Source organism: Gopherus evgoodei, chromosome 9 (genome assembly GCF_007399415.2).
Source record: "Gopherus evgoodei ecotype Sinaloan lineage chromosome 9, rGopEvg1_v1.p, whole genome shotgun sequence".
Taxonomy (NCBI): domain Eukaryota; kingdom Metazoa; phylum Chordata; order Testudines; family Testudinidae; genus Gopherus; species Gopherus evgoodei.
In genome coordinates this window covers 67,869,034-67,890,369 of record NC_044330.1, presented here as the reverse complement: position 1 = coordinate 67,890,369, position 21,336 = coordinate 67,869,034, and the positions used below count along the sequence as shown (strand labels likewise).

General features: G+C 41.5%; 1 protein-coding gene across 2 annotated transcripts; it reads left to right on the top strand.

Annotated features, from left to right (window-relative positions):
* The first annotated feature begins 285 nt into the window (after positions 1–285).
* Positions 286–21,138, top strand: LOC115657644. Of its 2 annotated transcripts, XM_030575706.1 has the most exons (7): positions 286–365; positions 3,819–4,001; positions 5,428–5,835; positions 15,109–15,225; positions 16,176–16,219; positions 20,009–20,189; positions 21,072–21,138. In XM_030575706.1, exons 2-6 carry the CDS (start codon positions 3,959–3,961, stop codon positions 20,150–20,152), a joined length of 756 nt encoding a protein of 251 aa, XP_030431566.1. In that variant the 5' UTR covers positions 286–365; positions 3,819–3,958; the 3' UTR covers positions 20,153–20,189; positions 21,072–21,138. The 2 variants fall into 2 exon arrangements, with proteins under 2 accessions (XP_030431566.1, XP_030431565.1); XM_030575705.1 differs by lacking the exon at positions 21,072–21,138 and having other exon boundaries at positions 20,009–21,029.
* Positions 21,139–21,336: the final 198 nt, after the last annotated feature.

Here is a 21,336-nt window from a genome sequence, read left to right as displayed (position 1 = left end):
GCCTGGGTGTTGTATGAGTGGTTGCCTAAGTTGCATGGTATTGTTGCTCTTTTCTAACTTGATTGAAAGGTTTTAAAATTAACTTCTATAACAGGTTTTTGGATGAATAATCATGGAGACTAAATTCTGGGAAACTCCTGGCACCTGCAAGCATTATGAGAAATTTGCAGCAGTCGACTAAATATTTGCAAGCGGTGGATAAGAGGACCTCACAAATCACATTAAACTGAACTAGGCAAAGCAATTTGCTAATCAGTGTGTTTGGTTTTTATGTCTTTCTGTTTAAGAATTTGACCAGCTTTGCACCTAGTGCACTCAGCAGACACTTCAGACTGGAGAGAATGTTTGCTTCAGAAAATATTAAGGTTAGTCAACAAATATGTTTCTTTACTTTAAGAGAGAATAAGAAAATAAGAACAAAAAAGTCATTGTAAACTCTCTGCTTGAGCTGATTTCATACACGTATACCCGTATTCTATTCTGGAGAGCTGACCCATTACCACATTTGCTCTGTCTACTAGCTGCTACTTGTGTGTGGGCTGAATTTTTGGCATATTTTACTACCACAACATATTTGCTGCTACTGTTTTGAACTGCTCTCTGCGTGTTAGTCACCTTCAGGCTGCTGCCCCAGAACTTGTATCTGTGTAGCTGAATTTACTGCTTTGTACAACTGTAATTACTTACAGAAATGTATGTGGGTTTTAAAGGCACAAGGTACAAATTTCAGGTATAGATAGTGGATGTTAACTCTATTCAAAATGATTAGATCAGAATGAGAGGAACTGAGGGAGAAATGGAAGTCCCATTTCCATTCTCCTCATTGCTCACTGAAAGCAGTCCTAGCTGACATCCAACTAGCTGGCCTCAGCATGGGATGAGACAAGAAAATGTGACAGAACATGAGTTCTGAAACTCTTAACAATGATAGCTTGGAGTTAATCCCATTGTTATCCTCAGTGCTATTTATTGCATAGCAATATTACAAATGTAATATGTTCTGAGGGAGAGAATGTCTGTTATCCTCCCTTCACACACCTCTTCATCAGAGCCTAGTTTACAGTACATTACTTGTAATACCCAGTGAGTGCAGCCCCACCAGTGGTACCAATAATGAATGCTACAGTATCAACAATATGCAGGCATTTTTACCACCTTCCCTGAGCAGGTCTAGATGACACAATTGGGAAAAAATGCATGGGCCATCTCCAAACCATATACCCCTCTGCCATTGCCTCCACCAGTCAGTCTGCATCTGTTAGAAATAATTATGGGTAAGACAAAAACTCAAATTCAGACACAACCTAGATGTGAACTTGTGGAGGGATAAAACCAATTGTTCCACTCCTACTAAATGAAGGCTAAACTTTGACTTCACTGTTCCTGTGGGATATTTGGAGGTTTAAGGTTATATTCTGCTCTCAGAACTCTGGAGAAATGCCATGGAAGTAAATGGAATTACTCCACAGTATGTGAGAACAGAACTGGATCTGAATCTGTTACTGCAGTAATAATAGCAAAGAATCCTGTGGCACCTTATAGACTAACAGATGTTTTGGAGCATGAGCTTTCGTGGGTGAATCCCCCGTTCCTCAGATGCATGTAATGGAAATTTCCAGGGGCAGGTATATATATCTGCTAGCAAGCAAGCTAGAGATAACGAGGTCAGTTCAATCAGGGAGGATGAGGCCCTGTTCTAGCAGTTGAGGTGTGAAAACCAAGAGAGGAGAAACTGGTTCTGTGATTGGCAAGCCATTCACAGTCTTTGTTCAATCCTGAGCTGATGGTGTCAAATTTGCAGATGAACTGAAGCTCAGCAGTTTCTCTTTGAAGTCTGGTCCTGAAGTTTTTTTGCTGCAGGATGGCCACCTTAAGGTCTGCTATAGTGTGGCCAGGGAGGTTGAAGTGCTCTCCTACAGGTTTTTGTATATTGCCATTCCTAATATCTGATTTGTGTCCATTTATCCTTTTCCGTAGAGACTGTCCAGTTTGGCCGATGTACATAGCAGAGGGGCATTACTGGCATATGATGGCATATATTACATTGGTGGATATGCAGGTGAATGAACCAGTGATGGTGTGGCTGATCTGGTTAGGTCCTGTGATGCCCCTGGAAATTTCCATTACATGCATCTGAGGAAGTGGGTATTCACCCACGAAAGCTCATGCTCCAAAACGTCTGTTAGTCTATAAGGTGCCACAGGATTCTTTGCTGCTTTTACAGATCCAGACTAACACAGCTACCTCTCTGATGCAGTAATAATGTAGGTTTGTGTGTGGAATAATAGAATAGGTCTCTTGTGGTCCCCAGCATGATGCAATACAAATTCATTGTGTAAAAGAACAAACTTGTCACATATCTATGTCCACTGGCCACGGTAGTGACAAAGATTGGGTTAGGCGATAAGAGGGCTTTCTCTCTGTTTCAAACACCTGGTGGTCACAGCTCAGTGAAAACACAAGGAGAGACAGCCCCATTTTTTCTCACTCTCAAGACCAGTGAAGCAGAAAGTTGGAGTCGCTTTAGCTAAAGCAGAGTTATCACTGTGGTTAGCATGAGCTCTTGAAGGGCTGTGTGTCTGAGTGAGGGGGCAACTACGTTGCCTACAGGGAGTTGTCTCATATATACAGAATTCCACAGGAAATATTTACTGTCTTTAATACTCAGTACACTGAATTACATTAAATTGTTGTGTTCCCTATGTCCTTTCTGGTAATATGGAGGTTCCTCTTGGGACAATTAGAAGGATCTGTGCATGGGTTGATGTTAAGGTGACCAGATAACAAGTGTGAAGAATTAGGATAGGAGGTGGGCGGTAATAGGTGCATATATAAGAAAAAGCCCCAAATATTGGAACTGTCCATATAAAATTGGGACATCTGGTCACCCTAGTTGATGTTGCACCATTTCATTCACCCCGTGCAACTAAGAGCTCTTACTTGAGTCTCAAAGTAACTGGGCCAAATTCCACTGTCAGTTAGAAGTTGCAGGCTTGTTGTCACCTATAGGGCAGCACTCGTTAACTGATAGGAGAATTTGCTCCTCTAATTGAACCAGGTCAGTTCTATTTAGAAATGATGTCTCCTTCTCTTTCATATCAGTTTCATGCCATCTAATATTACCAGTTCTTGACACCAATGGCCAAGGAATATTGCAAACAGGGTTTCAGCTCCATGTGAATGGATGGACAGAATATTCATTATCTTCTCCCAAATGTACTCTCATATTTATACATTCTTACTGTATTTATTGGAAGCAGGACTAGTAGAAATTCTTATCTGCTTTGTTTTTCCTCCAAGAATCTATGAAAACTGGAAATAGAATTATAATATTATGGATACTAATGAAGTGTAACCAGAGAGAGAAAGTGATTTTTATTCCAGACAAACTTTTAAATAGTTTTACTATTGCATCTGTTAAATGCAAATACCCTGCCATAGCTTAAGAAAAAGTCTCTTTGTTAGAGAACACTGCCTCTTCAGAGAAGGTTTGAAAAGTGTTATGGTTGATAGCTGTGCAATACAGAGCTTGAGCACAGTGGGTGTGGAATTATGAGCAAAGGGGCATATTCTGCTCTGTTACACCAATGTAAATCCACTGATTTCAGGGGAGTTACTGTGGATTTACACCAGTGTATCTGAGAACAGAATTTGGCCCAGAATGAGGTTCAGCCCTTACTTTAGTAAGTACTAACTTTAGGAAGAGGTCAGCTAGATTCTATTTCAAAACTTCTACAATTTTGCATACCTGTTTCAAGTGTTGAGGGCAATAAGCTGAATCTTTTCCATTTATAAATAAAGCCCTCTGCCTATTGTAGAGACCGTGAGAGCGTCAGTAACTTCCTTCCTGGCTGAGATGATATTTCAGAGACGTTCACTTGGACTATGAGGTCAGTAACGAGAGGCTTTCCTCCCGCCCTCTCTCTGCTGCAGCCACATATACTGATTTTGAAGAGACATGAAGTCAAGCAGGAGCTGCTGGTCTATCCTCCTGTTCGTCAGTAAGTACGGGAAGGGGAGAGAGCTGAAAATGCCTCATTCGAAATGTCCTCACTTGAACTTGACGAATAGGCTCTGCATTGTTTCTAAATTGTGATCAGCACTTACATAGTTTCACATCATGGGAGGAAAAGGGAATTGGTTGGTACTGTCCAAAAAAGGTTTTCTGTTTGTATTTGATTTAATTTAATGACCTGTAATGGTTTGATTGTATTAATCAGTTAAGCCTTGGGGGCACAGTGAGTATACAAGGTGCAGCATATGATAAGGTTTTATTGTACAGGCCTCTTTTCTGAATGGGTTCATTTGCTCTTAACTATTACAACATACCTTACCTTATTTCCCTGTAGATTAGTACAAACGTTGTTTGAACCGAACTGATTTCTGTTGGTTTGGTGCTCACACATTGTGGGCCGGGTTCACAGCAGTAGGCAGAGGTCTGTCACACGTGCCTTCACCAAGAGGATGAAATTTGATTAACTTGAACTTCCAAGGAGAAGCCATCACTCCTTCCTCCCAGCACCGCCTAGCCCAGTCCCTTCTTTCTTCCTTTCGATGTCTTTGGAAGGGAAGGACCCATCCCATACTAACCTAGTCCTAAGCAACTTCTTCCATCTCCCCGGTGGGGTTTCCAGGGTGTACCAAGGGGTCTCTGCATCAAGCAAAGTCTTTGTACCAATCTGGCCCCAAGCTATTACATCTCCAAGTCCGTAAACGATCTTCTGAGAGGCAGAATTCAGCTGCACTTCACTCTCCCTCTTTCTCTCAGTGCAGGTGCCAAGAGAGTAACCCATCAGCCCTTACTCTTTTTATTAAATGAGTAAAAACTAAACATTTTTGAGAGCGCTTTGGGTTATTTTGAGACAGCCTATTTCCCAAAATGATGAAACCACATTTCTTGCTGTTATGGTCATGCCCTGCCCATTGCTGGTTCATATGTTGACACCCTGGAAACAACTTTATTCTGAGAGATTTCATGGGGCCCAACCATCTCCTCACATGCACATATAGAATCTCCACCAAATTCAGTTGGAGCAGACCCAGGTATCTCCGGGATATAAGCATACCCCTGGAGAGTTTTTGTTCAGCATGAACAAAGCTTACTGCCTTCTCCTCACATGCAGATTTCATTGTGTTCAAATTTCCACCCCAGTGTACCCCTGGAAAGTACTGTTCTTGGAGCTATAATACTGATGATATAACCGTGATTATATTGGAATATAATAAAACATGACATATGCCACTAGAGTTTACCTCAGTGTGGCCAGTTTTGGTGCAGTGTGTAACACTGCATATTTTGTGGGAAGCTGTCTTTAACAATAGCATTAGGTTATTATTTTCCTACAGACACTGTGAATTATTCTAAGGAGGAAGTTTTCTCTGGTGCCAGTTGCAGATGATTTGCTGATCTCTGTGTGTTTTCTGCAGGTTTCTCCCATGCTCTTCTCATTGACATTCCTCAGGATTCAGTCAATGGAACTGTCGGTCATTCTGTCCTCCTGTCCATCTCCTATAGACTCCAGGGGCCATTTTCCTCTCCTCTGTCCATTCAGTGGAATTTCAGTAACACCCCTGATCCACTCACCATGTACACAGTGACTAACTGTTCTGTCAGTGCAGAGGGGATTCCCACCCGCTGCTCTGGACTTAATTATACACATGAAGCATACCAAGGCCGGACTGAATTTTTTCCTGAAAATGCTTCTCTGCTCCTTCGGAACCTGCAGCTCAGTGACCGCGGAGTCTACAGCGTCACCTTCAAAGCACCACAGCAAAGCAGACACATCACATTAACTGTATCTGAATCTCACCTGAACCATGGAAATGCAGAGGGTGGTATGTATGTAACTTACAATGCACACAGCACTGAGGAAGTCTGTCCCTCCATTGGTAACAGTGACAAGCAGTTCCCTCCAATGTGCATTATTTTGTGTTTATGTACATTAAACCACTTCTACTATATCGTTACCCAAGCATCTAATTTAGCTAAATCTTTCTGCAGTTCTTCAGTCTTCTTTAATCATGACTAAACTAAATATTTTGTATCGTTTGCTAATTTGGCCACTCACTTCACAGTTCACTCCCTTCTCTAGATCATTAATACATAAACATTGGTCCTGGTGTGGATCCTTCAGGCACTACCAAAGCAGATGCCATCTGTCTTGAATGTTTTGAGCATGCCTAATACATATTGGACACTTCCATTAATAATATTAACCATCTATACTTCATATTGAAGAGTTGTGCTTGCACTTTGTTTGCTTTATTTTTTAACCAGTTTCCAATATATGGCAGAACTTTATCTCTCACCCCTTCACTATTTAATTGCCATAATAGCCTCTTGTGAAGGCGTTTACAAAGGATTTTGGAAAGTACTAGTAAATAATACCAAATATTATTTTACTGAGGCCCTGGGAGAATTCTAGCAGAGTCAAGAGGCAAATGTTCCTTCCCAGATGCCAAACTGACTGGTTTCTACTAGATCATGTTAATTGTATCAAAGGTAATTTCATCACACCGCAGCTGTTGCCTCAGTTTCCCTTTTCTCATTAGGGTAGTGTAGTCCTTTGACCAAACCCCAAAGATCCTTCCCAACTGGGATAAAAGCAAGAGTCCAAACAAACAAAACTGAGTTACTTCCAGGACCCTGTGATGGAGACCCATAAACAACTATTGATCTCTTCAGGTTTCCTCCAGTCTCTAGTTTTCTAGCCCAAATGAAAACTTTCTCATGTTGCTTTACCAAGTCCCTCTAGCCCCCTCCCCACCAAGTTTTTCCTAAATCCTTATTGGGCCTCTTGCTTGGAGAAACCAATAACAGGTCTTATTTCCTTCACGCAGAGACAATCACAACAGAGCCTGACTCTTCCCTGGTCTCTCTCTTAGTAGAGCAAAAGAAGTTATTTTATAGTCCTGACTCTTTACCCAGCATACATTGCTGCAAGGTCTACTATGCCCAGTCCCTTTGGATTAGAAATTCCAGGATACCTCTGTCTTGGGATCAGGAACAGGGACCAGGGGACCAGGAATTGAGAACCAGGACTGGAATAGGGCTAACATTGGACCTTGAACCCCTTTTATAGGACCAGCTCACCCGATGACTTTCATCTAGGTGTCTTATAACATTCTGTAATTATTAGTTAAAATAGGTACAAAATTGGCTATCTTCTGTTCCTCTGTAGTAGTAATAACATTTAGCATTTATTAATAAGTACATTAATAAATACTTTCCATAGATCAATAGCTCATTTAATGATACAATTAGCTGGCTTTAATCATATGATTTTTAGCAGCTCAGCCTCTTCATTCTTAGGATCTTTCAGAACTCTTGGATGAACGCTACCCAGTCCTGATGACTTTTTTCTCTTTATCTTATCAATGTGTTCTAGCACCTCTTTGGCACGTCAGTCTTTGACAGTGCCTCTATTTTATTACCTGAAATGAGTGCAGGTGAAATTCTGTTCCCATTGACTTCAATGGGGCCAGGATAAGTATCTCCCCAACATACACTGTGGGGAAGACTGATGCAAAGTAGTCATCTAGGCCAAAAGTTTCAAGAGTGTTTTCACTAATTTTGGATACCTTCATTTTGGATACCCAGACTGGGAATTCTTAGGGCCTGATTATCAGGGAGTACTGAGTACGCACAATTTGCAATTTCAAGTGCCTGTGAGAATTAGGTCTTAAGCAGTATTGTCGGCCCTCATGATGTTATTGCAAATCTCATGATATCTGGTGCTTATCTGAAAGCTCCAGCTCCTGGAGTCATGTGAGAATCTCTGATTTACATTTTAAAAAAAGGAAATTTCTTTCACCCGTACTTGTGGAGAATACTTCAAGAGATGAATTCTAAAAGATCAAAAGCCAGAAGGGCAATAAAGATTTCAAATCTATTTTTTTAAATCTCATCATTTTTAAGCCAATTTCATTATTTTTTCTGGCCGCAGTCATGAATTTTGAATACTTGGGGTTGGTAATAGTGTTTAAGCCTCACAAATAGGAAGCCCAAAAACTGAAATGCCCAAAATCAGAGGACACTTTGAAAACTTAGGTCTGAGCTTTTCTACAATATCCTTAGTCTAGCATCTGATTCTCTCAGTCTTCATATACCAAACACACGTACAAAATTTAGTGCCATTTCTTTTTATGACTTTGGCTAATTGTTTGTCATATGCCTTTTTAATCCTCCCTAATTTCTACTTTACAATTTATGTGCTTTAGCTCCTGGTCCTTTCAACTGGTTTCACTTGGATTGGACTTTTGAAGTACACTGTTCCTGCTTGAATATTCACTGATTCCCTAACACTTGACCATTTTTTCTTGACTTCCATTTTCCTTGTTTTATTTATTGGTATGGATGCCTCTCTTATCAGGGCCAGCTTTAGGCCTATTCCACCAATTCCCCTGAATTGGGCCCCGTGCCTAAGAGGGCCCCACGTCCAGTGAGAATCCCTTCCCTGACTAGAGGCGCCTTTTTAATTTTTACTCACCTGGTGGCACTTTGGGTCTTCAGCAGCACTTCAGCGGCGGGTCCTTTACTCTCTCCGGGTCTTCGACTGCACTTCAGCGGTGGGTCCTTCAGTTCTGCTGAAGACCTGGAGCGAGTGAAGGACCCACTGCCGAAGTGCCTCCAAAGACTCAGAGCACCGCCCGGTGAATACAAGCCCCACGTGTTTTTTTAAATGTGTTTTTTTTTTTGTCATCCCTGTGTTGGAGAAAAATTCAATTCTCATTTTTCTGTTTGGGTGCAGCAGAGTCAGATACTTTATTCTGTTTAGCAGCTACAACAGGGAGAGAGTGCACTAGGACATAGGGTCTCTGCTTCCTAGACAGGTCTCTCAACAGATAAACAATTACAGCAAGCATTTATACTTTTGTTACAGACAATAATAAGCAACAGCTGCACTTTTTTTATACATAGGTCATCCTGATGTCTTGTTTTTCTCACTTAAGAGACTCCAGTCTACGTTTCGTATTATCTACACAAGGTCGAAAAACAACTTCTCACACAATTCTTTTCCACTCACCTCACACAATCCTCGCTTCTACAAATCTCGCGTTATTAGGGTTATAGTTAGCCTAACTCTTGCTAACAAAGACTGTCATGCATTAAGAGCCCCTACAAATCCCTGTCAATTCTTTCTGTACTTCCACACCTGCCAGGGCCCGGTCGAAACTGTTTGAATTGGGCCCCGCACTTCCTAAAGCCGGCCCTGTCTCTTATTTGATATGCTGTTTCAATAGCTTGCAGGCTGATTCTAGGGATTTTAAACTCTTCACATTTATCTTTAATTTCTAATTGTCAGCCTCTTTTTTTTTTAATCCCCCTTTCTAAAGCTTAGTGTGACAGGGCTAGTTTTGGATATTTCCCCCTCTCACATGGATGTTGAACTCAATTATATTTTGAGTATTATTATATTACACAGTTGCTCAACTATCGCAACTTCTGTAACTAGCTCAGGTGTGTCAGCTGAGACTAGAGCGAAAATAGCCTCTCCTCTTGAGTTCTGTAGAACTAGCTACTCCAATAAGTAATGTTTGTAACATTGAGAAATTGCTTCTGCAAACTGTCTCTCAACATGTCATTTGCTTAGATGATATGCAGTTTGCCAAAGTTATCCATTGTCACTATAACAATAGATTTTGTGGCCTCTTTGATCTACTTTTTTGATCTGCCAATTGCTATCATTAACATGGTTGGAAGGCCAGTAGTATAATCCAGTCATTTGGGATTTGTAGCCAGGCACATGCTACTGAATGCTGCCATTCCCTCAGAAATGCTATTTCTTTAGATTCAACTGGAATCTTTTAGGTACAGGGCTACTGCTCTCACCTTTACAATCAAATCTGTCCTTTAAGTATAGTATATTCCTATGTATTACTGTATCCCTTTGGTTGTGTCATCCTACTGTGTTTCTGGGAACACTACGAGGTCTTTTTGCACTGTTTTAGACTGTTCTTTCCAACAAAGCAGTCTGAAATTTGATATGTTAGACATAGGATTAAGCAAGGTAGCTTCTGAATCTACTCATACAGCTAATCTCACCCAAGGTCTTATCACTATAGAAGTAAACATCAGGAAGGGACTAACCACACTCTTATCCTGTTCCAAGTATCACCGCCTCCAGGCTGAGATCAAAATCTAACCACAGTCCCATTAGGGGAAAGGAGCAACCATACAAACCCCCACTCTTAGAAGTAATGGATAGGGAAGATTTCCACTGCTTCCAGTTGGTGAGCTGTTTGCCTGTGGATCTGTCTACATTGCAAGTGAAGGTGTGATTGTAGCATGGGCAGGCATACCTGTGATGGCTTTAATCTAGTCAGCAGGGGTAACAACACTGTACATGTGTTGGCACAGGTTGGCAACTTGAGTGTGCACCCAGGCTCCTGGGTGGGTTTGTGCCACCATATCCTCACCATTTTTGTAACCCATGCTAGCTGGATTAAAGCTCTCATGAGTATTCCTACCTGTGCTACAGTCATATCTTCTATTGCAGTGTAGACATACCCTATAAGCCCAGTCTGTAAGTGGTCTGGTATAACACTAAACTGTCTTCTAGCCACATCAATTAACACATTGTTCCTAAATGTCCCTATCCTCTCCATTACCTGTGCAGATTGTCATGACTTACTTATAAACAGTGATCAATGAAATGTGAGAACAGGAGGCTTGATCACCAGTGGTGGAAGATCCACATGGAATTTGACCAACTATAGTGTAAGGAATATGTGATCCTAGACCATGATTGAGAAGGAAACAGAGATCTTTCTTTTCTAAAGCAACAGCACCTGGCAAATTTTGGCCAAAAGAACAGTTCTAAACAATTACCATGGTCAATCCAGACTCCCTTGTGCCTACCATAGAGCTGAGCACCTTCTGCTGTGAGGAGGTCTCCTCATATTTTGCAGGGAAAACTGCACATATCCGAGACAGCCTCTCACCCCTTGAGTTTTTACCTTTAATTTTGTGTTCAAATGAAACGTCAATTCAAAATCATCACATTTCATTTGGTTTTACATTAGAGCCATGTGGAATTGTGCATGATTTCAGTTCAAAGCCATAAGTCAGCCTAGAAAGGCATGTGCGCCTTCTGAGGACCCAAGTCTGAGTTTCCAGGTTGTAACAAAATCCAAAAATAGCTGAGTTTTGTGCGGTTTCAAATTTTATTGCAAACATTTTGCACAGTGCCAATACTGAATCAAACTAATTAGTACTGAATGTAAATCCTTTTCCATGGTTTAGTTTCAGGCTCATCTCTAGATAAAAGTGAATTATGTCTAAGGCTAGCTGGATGGTTCCCTTTCTCAGGCCATGTCTATGCTACAAAATTAAGTCAAGGTAACTTACTTCAGCATACAGCCACTGTAGTAATTACATCACTTGTGCATGTCTAGACTTAGCTTCTCTTGTTGGCAGTGTGCATCCTCACCAGGAGCACTTGTATTGATAGTGTCGGTGTGAGGCATTGAGGAATGGCTCCTTAAAGCCAGTAACAGTTGATGTAAGTAACGCAGTGTCTACACTAACACTGCATTGACCTAATTACATTGACTTTGACGCTATGCCACTTGTGGAGGTGGAGTTATTAAGTCGGTGTAGTGGGGCAGTTACATCAGCAAGAGTGAAAAATTTGAGTGTAGACACTTCCATAGTTAGGTCAATAAAAGCTGCCTTGTGTTCACCTAACCTAACTCTAGTCTAGAGTTCAACCAGGCATCAGTTTTGTTGTTATATCAAGTAAAAACCAAAATAAAACATAGAAGCAAAAATCAAAATTAGCCTGTGGCTGTTACACAACAATGGGAAGTAAATATACGTAATCCAGACAATGTGTAATAATAATCTCTGAGGCACAGTATTGCTCAAGAATGCCTCCTCACTTCCTGTCTCATATTGCAGCGTGCCATTTATTAAGCAGGCGTGCTTATGCCAGCTAAGGTCAAAGTTCTCTTCTTAGTTCTCAAAACTTTCCAAAACTTTCACTGATCAAGTTGAAATTTTCCAAGTGTGGTGTCTGACCAAAGGTTACTTGTTCTGGAAAAACTGAGCCAAAATAATTCAGCAATTTTGGAAAATGGAAAAATATACTTTCTTCATGACAAAAAGGTTCTCACAGCCCACGTTTAATAGCTCTGGTGCCAAAAAAAGTTAGGGATAGAAAGCTGAAAGCTGAAATTGGCAGGGAGCTAGTGCTCATGGAGGACAAATGCTATTAAACATGCCAGTGAACACTGGGTTTAATTCATTGGAGTTATAGTCCAACTTCAAAAAGGTCTCACAAAACTAAATGATTGGGCAACAAAATAGCAAATGAAATTTAATGTGGATGAATGTAAAGTAATGCACATTGGAAAAAATAACCCCAACTATACATACAATATGATGGGGGCTAATTTAGCTGCACCTAATCAGGAGAAAGATCTTGGAGTCATTGTGGATAGTTCTGTGAAGTTGTCCACACAGTGTGCAGAGGCTGACAAAAAAGCAAACAGGATGTTAGGAATAATTGAAAAAGGTATAGAGAATAAGACAGAGAATATCTTATTGCCCTTATATAAATCCATGGTACGCCCACATCTTGAATACTCCATACATATGTGGTCCCCTCATCTCAAAAAAAGATATACTGGCATTAGAAAAGGTTCAGAAAAGGGCAACTAAAAGATTAGGGGTTTGGAACGGGTCCCATATGAGGAGAGATTAAAGAGGCTAGGACTTTTCAGCTTGGAAAAGACGAGACTAAAGGGCGATATGATAGAGGTATATAAAATCATGAGTGGTATGGAGAAAGTGAATAAGAAAAAGTTATTTACTTGTTCCCATAATATAAGAACTAAGGGCCACCAATGAAATTAATGGGCAGCAGGTTTAAAACAAATAAAACAAAAGTTCTTCATACAGTGCACAGTCAACCTGTGGAACTCCTTGCCTGAGGAGGTTGTGAAGGTTAGGACTATAACAGCGTTTAAAAGAGAACTGGATAAATTCATGGAGGTTAAGTCCATTAATGGCTATTAGCCAGGATGGGTAAGGAATGGTGTTCCTAACCTCTGTTTATCAGAGGGTGGAGATGGATGGCAGAAGAGAGATCACTTGATCATTACCTGTTAGGCTCACTCCCTCTGGGGTACCTGACATTGGCCACTGTTGGCAGACAGGATACTTGGCTGGATAGATCTTTTGTCTGACCCAGTATGGCCATTCTTCTTATGTTCCTTTGGAAATTACATTTCGTGCATGTATAGAATGAACAGCAGGATTTTTAGCACTGTTTTGCAGTCATCTGAATGAAGCAAGGCTGCACTACTGTGCTCAGGGAATGACACAGAGTGCTAGGGTGTGATTCTCCGAGCATGTGCTGTGAAGTGCTTGCTGCTCTGAACTCCCACTTAGAGCTGGGTGAACATCTTCGAACAAATCATTTATTAATCAAAAATGACAATTGCATCAACCAAAAACTATTTTCAAATTTGACATGAATTTACTGAATAGTTTCAGACAGACCAAAATAAACAAATACAATTGGAGAGGGGGTCTAGATTCACAAAACAGCAGGAGGAGGAGTTGCTACTGCTGACCTTATAACTTTTAGCCCAGTGATTAGGGCACTCACTTGAGACATGGGAGAACCAAGCCTGAATTCTTACTTTAGACCACAGATGTGAATGAAGATCTCCCCTCTCCCTGGAGAAAGCCCTGACTTCCAGGCTACAGACTAGTCTGGGGTGACATTCTCTTCTGTTGAAGTTGTTCCACTTTGTGTTAAATATTTGAATGGTCTCTGGGTCAGAAAGTAAGAAAAAGAAGGACTCTCGCACTCACCTGGAAGGGGGGTGACATGAATTCAAGTCTCTGCTCCAGTGAATAGTCAATACAAAGGCCAACAGCTTCAGCAGGGGAGTTTAAGAGCCTTACACTAAAATAGCTGATAGCCTGGTGGTTAGGGCACTCTCAAAGGCGACTCTAGGTATTTTGCTGTCCCAAGTATGGCAGGCACGCTATCTTCTGCGGCTTGCCTGCAGGAGGTCCCCGGTCCCGCGGATTTGACAGCCCGCCTGCGGGAGGTCCGCTGAAGCCGCGGGACCAGTGGACCCTCCGCAGGCATGCCACCGAAGGCAACCTGCCTGCCGCCCTTGCAGCAACTGGCAGAGCACTCCCCATGGCTTGCCGCCCCAGGCACGCGCTTGGTGTGCTGGTGCCTGGATCCGCCTCTGGGCACTCTGCTAGGAGGAAGAACTGCTGGGTTCAAATCCCTGTTCTAATGGGGGATATGAACCTGGGTCTCTCCCCTCCTAAGTGAGTGCCTTCACCACTGGATTAAAAGTCCTAAGGTGAGCAGATTTTTCTTACCCATAAACCAATAAATCAATTATTTGCCCAGCTGAATCCCTCTGCTTGTGTCTCCTAAGCATGCAGTGAATGAGGCAGGGCTCTGCAGAAGCCCTGGTGTCACTGAGTGACATCTTTCAAGGTGTAGTGGTAGCAAGGACTCCACAGCTGCATAGTCATCCAGGTAGCAAGTGCTGAGAAACATTACCTGAAATCACCACTTATGCCAGTGGTTCTCAACCAGGGGTACATGTGCCCTGAGGGTATGCAGAAGTCTTCCAGGAGGTACATCAACTCATCTAGAGATTTGCCTAGTTTTACAACAGGCTACATAAAAAGCACTAGAGAAGTCAGTAAAATTAAAATTTCATACAGAGAGTGCCTTGTTTATATTGTTCTATATACTATACACTGAAATGTAAATACAATATTTATAATCCAATTGATTTATAATTATATAGTAAAAATGAGAAAGCAAGCAATTTGTCAGTACTAGTGTGCTGTGACACTTTTGCATTTTTATGTCATATTTTGTAAGCAAGGCGTTTTTTAAATGAGATGAAACTCATTGGGGGTATGCAAGAGAAATCAGACTCCTGAAAGGGCTACAGTAGTCTGGACAGGTTGAAAACCACTGACTTATGCTGTCCTAGCACTGCTGCCTGAGTTCAGCAAAATACTGTAACTTACCAAGACCTTCTCTGAAAATATACATTTGCCATTATAGTTATTTCTTTATAAAATACTCAGACAACTTGTTTCCTTTTATATGCCAGGAAAAAGAGAAGAAACTAACCAATCTCCAGACCATCTCCTTGGACTTCAGATCACTGGTGGCTTCTGTTTTCTCCTACTTATCCTGTTGCTGCTCTTCTGCTGCAGAGAGCATAAAAGTGAGTGGTCTTGCTTGTACACCTCACTCACTGCTGTTGGTGCTTCAGATTTTTCAAAAGTATTTTAACAAACAAATCCAAATGACCCTGTCTGACTTCTGGGAAGTCCATGTGCTGCCCTCCCAGCCTGAGTGAAGACCTCCCATGACATCATGCCCTGAAATATGGACGATACTTCTCATCCATTATGAAAGCGTGAGGAAGTTGTCACAAGACAACTCAAGGGACATGCATTTAATTAGGGTTCTCTGACACAGTGTCAGGTTAGAGATTCACAGCATGATCCCATGGCTTTTGTACATAAAGACATTGTGCTGGTTCCATGCAACATTGTCTCCATGTTGTGACTCAAGATGCAAACTTTGGCGTCTTTGTAGCTCAGTATCAGGGCACTGCAACAATATATTGTCCCATATCACAAATAATAATAGGTGATGTCTCTAGTGCAATAGGAATGGAAAGTTGTGAGCAACACCTTAGGACCTTCCCCAAAAGGAAATATCACAGGGTGACACAGTATTTTTAAGGGATATGTAACTAAAATACTGTAGTTAGTTCAAATGATTAAACCTAAAGGTCTGATTCTCCTCTCACTTATGCTAGTGGAAATCAGGAGTAATGCCACTGAAGCTGCTGTGGACAAATAGCATAAAACTGGTGTTAGTGAGGTGAGAATTCATCCCACACTCTTTAGACACCTTCCAATGGATCTTTCAAGAATTTGAGGTTAATTATTTGCAACTAACTTTTGCTCCCAGAATACACACAGAGAAATCTCTAACTCAAAGGCAAAAATCCATTTATCTTTGTGTCACTGTTGGACATCTTTGGTTTCAAAAGCACAGTGTGACTATTGATTACAAGAATTAATAGATCTGCAAGTGATTTAACTGAAGCACAGAATGGCTACTGTCACTGTAAAATATTAACTATTCAAACAATTTTCACAGGTGCAGTTCAACAGAGGAAGACAAGAGTCATAGAGCAAGAAGAGGTACTGTACAACATAATAAAACATGGGATCTGGTCTCCATGCATAAGTTGCACTGGTTTGGCTAAAATCAGTTTTTAAGCTGAGTTAGTTACACGGATGTAAATTCCTGTGTGGACACTCTTAGATCAGTTTACAACTTGCTTGTGTTATTTGAGATCAATTCATTACCTGACCAAATTAAGCTAAACCGATTAGAAGGCCAGTTGATTCCAATGGAACACTGCTGATTTAGACCAGCAAGAGATTTGGCTCATAAGCAAGTTTGGGAGAATATTTAAAGAAGGCAAATTTTGAACAAACAAATATACGCATTTGCATCAGAAGCCTGGTTCTATAAGTGACATTATTCATGTATCCAATTAAGAATTTTGAATACTTGTAACAAGCTGTTTGCAAACAATCTGCACACCTAGAGTTACTTCCCAACAATATACATCATTCACAGGACATAACAGAAAAAGACAATTTCTGAGATGATTAAAGATTAAATATTTGCTCATCTCTAAAACTAACTAAGGTGATTAGTAATAAATATAAGTTGCCTTAGTGAGATATTTGTACTTTTTATGTGCTTAAATGATCAGTTCTACATTTTAATCTAGATTTTGGGAAATAACAAAAACAGCTAAATATGCAAATACATAAACATATGGCTGTAAATGTGAAATTCAAAAACAACAATACTCTGAAATGATGACAAAATGGGATCAGTAACTCCTCACGGCTCCAGTTTCCCCTGCCACTCTTCTAATGCAACTTCAGCATCAATGCAGTCCACTAGCCTGGCTCTTCCATGTTGGCAGCTGCTTTCATATGATCTTAGGCTCTTCCCTGCAATGCATGCGATCAGCAGCCACCATGGTATTGCTGACAATATTTTGGGACTTGGACATAACATTATAACAGAAAAGCTTATTACAAAGATTGAAACACAATGAACTGAGCAAATGCATAATCAAACACTAACCATAGTAAATGCAAACTGCCTCATGCCTTGCCAGGCACTAGACACTGACCCTGGTGGACTGCAAAGGGTGCGGTTGCCTTTGATTTGCACTTCTCTATGAGTCATTCTTGGCCTGTTTCCACAACTACAGAAGAAGCTTAGTTGGAAGTTCTCCTTTATGATCATTCACATCCTCTTTTCTTCTTGTTCTACCCCCTCACGCCCCTCCACACACACACTACACAATGAAGCCTCTGGCTGCTCTGCATACAAGCAGAACTACTTTCATTTTGCGTCTCCATAGATTATCACATTAGCACAAATTAGATAATTGCACTTTGCCTCTTTTACTTATCTTCTGCCTCTGTCTCCTATCTATTGAGTAATTTACATCACTGCATATATCACTCCTGAGCTGTGCTTGTGGCTACTGGAAATTATAGGGCTACTTTTTAATTAATCTGGGAGACTTACAGACACGAATGATAGGCTGTGATCAGGCTGCTCTTAACTTGTAATGCTTATTTTCTGTACAGTACTAACTGGGCTATGATTCTGCAACCCTTATGCACAATGGCTAGATGGGGAAACAGGTGGTTTAAAGCATTTTAACACCAATTACCATTTAGTGTAGACTGGGTTTAACACATTTAAAACACTAGTGGGAAACTGATGGTTGACCATGAACACAGAGCATATTTTTAAATAAGTTAAATCCTGTTTACACTAATATGTTGGCTAACACATTCTAAACCATTACCTGTTTTCCTAGCCTAGACATGCCCATTGAATAGTACTTAGAATATAAGCAAGCCTCATACAGTTTTGTATGATGTGAGCACTGAGGCGTATGATCGCCATATTTGGGGTCAGGAAGGAATTTTCCTCCAGGGCAGATTGGCAGAGGCCCGAGAGGTTTTTCGCCTTCCTCTGCAGCATGGGGCATGGGTCACTTGCTGGAGGATTCTCTGCAGCTTGAGGTCTTCAAACCACGATTTGAGGACTTCAGTAACTCAAACATAGGTTAGGGGGTTGTTACAGGAGTGGGTGGGTAAGATTCTGTGGCCTGCATTGTGCAGGAGGTCAGACTAGATGATCATAATGGTCCCTTCTGACCTTAAAGTCTATGAATTTGAAGATTGAAATAGGCTGTTACCACTCCTCCCTCCCCCAGACACAGTGGCAGATACTGGAGGGTGAGCCTTCGCAGAAGAGGAACTCTTGACTTTTGTGCAGGATATTAAAACCTGGCTGCTGAAACTGTGGGTTTTGTGGCCCTGGAGGCCTCGTCAGCAAACCCTGCAGCCTTCCCCTCCCAGCTGCCTGGCCAGAGGGAGCATGAGCCCACAGGGGCTGAGCTCTGACACTGCTCCAAAATCATTAACTGGTTTGTTGCAGCATTTCTCTGAGTGATCAAAAGTGAATTCACTAGAGAAGGACACAGATTTTAATGGGAATTAGCATTTGTAAACGGGAAGGAGAGTTGTTAATCTGAGTGGGAGGTCAAATCTGTTCTGTGATGCCTGGATAATGGTGATGATCATTGATTATTATTTAGTAATTATATCATGGTAGCACCTATCTGCTATCCAGGCCAGGGCCCCATTTGCCAAGCACTGTGTAAAAACTCCCCATTAGCTGACACAGCATTACAGGAGTTCTCCTTCTCAGTCTTTCTTACTCTGATCACATTCCTCAGCATGGACGCTCTTGCAGCCCCTGACATTGGTCATTCTGGGTAGTTATTTCCTCTGGCTGAAGGTCAGCGTTGTTTCATGATTTTCTTGCAGCAATAGCAAGGGCTGCTATAGCTCTGCACGATGTGGTTTTCTGTGCTTCTCCTACATACCTCGGTGACGCCTGTCTTTGCAAGACTAAGTTGTCTGCTGCTGGGGATGGAGGAACCAGCTCACTTTAAAACCAAAGCTGCACAAACCACCACACACGTGCTAAACACAAACTTGTATAAAACCGAGTTCAGTGTGGATATTGGGTCCCCCATATGTCACCACCTCCATCCCCCAGCTCTCTCTGCCTCTCCTTCCCTCTCTCCATTCCTTACCTACCACCAAGCTTTCCATGGCTGACTCTCATCCTTCCCACTACTACCCCTTTGCTCCCTGTGACACCCACTACAGACAAAAGCTCAGACTGTCCCACTGACCCACATACAAACAGGCCCATGACTAGAACTGTTTAAACGAGTCAACTTGAGTCACAAATGAGCTTAACCTCAGTCCTGAGCTCAGATTGCCTCAGCCAATCAGCACTGCTCTGTTTTAACTGTGCTAGATTCTGTGATCTCTCCGTAAAAGGCTTTTTGCAAATGTTTATCTCTCTCTGGATAGTTGTGTTCTGCACCGATCTGCTGTGCAAGGCATGTCCCACGTTTGGGCCTGGTCTTTAGAGATAGGTCCATAGGGTAAGCATGTGGGAGAAATATCATGTTATTTCTATCATGTGATTTGAGCCATGTCCCTGATTAGCTGAGCCTGCTTTCCATAAGTTGACTGGTTCAGGGCCCACAGTACTTTTGCAGTACGTCACAATGTCAGTCTTGGTCTTTGCAAACTTAATTTGTCCCTTATTTTAATGTTTGCAACTGCAGTCAGTAGTTCCTGGCCCAACTTTAAGCTCAAGGGAGGAGGATGGGGAAGGAACAGCTGCTGAACCAATTGTTGCTCCTTGGTGTTACATGATAAAGAAATATAAATAGAGCAATATATAGTAGATATATCAATATACAAAGAAATTTCTTTTTCATTAAGACTGATCCCCAAGAACAAGTTTCTTAACTCCGTGTGTGTGTGTGGGGGGGGGGATGTTGTTTGTTTTTTATGTAGATCCCAAACCATGAGGAATCTCACATGGAAAGTTCATTACCAACAACGGTATCAACAATTTATGCAAGGATTGGAGAAGACACTGGGCAGCGGCAGCGCAGATCAGAGTCACAGACTGAATATGCCTCTATAAGCTTCTCTTAACAGGAACTGTAACCTCAACATGCAGAGCTGGTTTTAGGTATGATCAGCATTTGTAGTTACTCCGGGAGCCATGCAGTTCAGGAGCTGTGCTGTAAATAACCAGATTATCCTATTTAATGGGAATGGTACATAGTGGCAATATTGTTTAGATGGTTTTTCCAGACTTCTGAGCTTTCCAGAAGAGTATATTATACACATGTAAATAGATGATGGATTAAATTTAAAGTGTCTTTGTGAATTCAGGACTCCTCTGTTTTAAGGTGCAGCTTGAGGCACTGAAGCCTGTAGATTATCATCATTGTCTCTTCATATTGGGTAGAGCCTGGAGGCCCCAGTCAGGGATCAGGATACCATTGTGCCAAGCAATGTACAAACACAACGTAAAGACAGTTCCAGCCCCAAAGCATGTGGGACATCTTAAGCACTAATATGGGTTCCATTGACATGTATCCTGTGTGTCCCTGCTCCACTAGCTCTCTGGGTGCATCTGGTATGTAATATGTGTAGCATTTGGAGATACCAGGTGATATCCAGAGTAAGAAATTTACTGTACCTTGTTCTAGGCTCTGCTGTTGTCTGTGTTCTCCATGAAAATCTTGGAACGAGCTGCTCTTTATTCATTTTAAAGTAATTTTGAAAACACAGAGTGAAGATAAAAGGAATTGGGTGTGTGGGCTGTGGAATTTCTACTTATCTGGAGAAGGAAGGATCTTCTTTTTGCAACTGTTAAAATTTTTCATTTAGCAAAAAGCTAATGTCCACGGGCTCCCCTTAATTTGGGAGCCTGGAAATGTAACAGAGAAGCTTAGATTCTTTTTAAAGTAAGTTTATTTCCCTTTCACTGTGAAGATACCCTTGATACATTAAACTGATACAACTTGTGCTGAACATCTGTTGTTTATTTTTCCTGGCACCACAGCCTCTCCATGGTTCATTCTGCAGCCAAAAAGGCCTGACTTTAGGGATCCATGAAAATTGTGGCAACAGAATCCTCCATTTTGGTTCAACCCACATGGAAATACTTTGAGTTGAAATTACCTAAAACATGTTGGTGAGAGTCAGTTCAAAATAAAATTGTTTCTCTCTGTTGTGGATCATTGTGTTATGGGAGTCACAGTTCGGGTGCCCATTCTCGCCTATGGGCTGAGCTCCCTGGTCACACTGCTTGTCCCGTGAGGCAACAA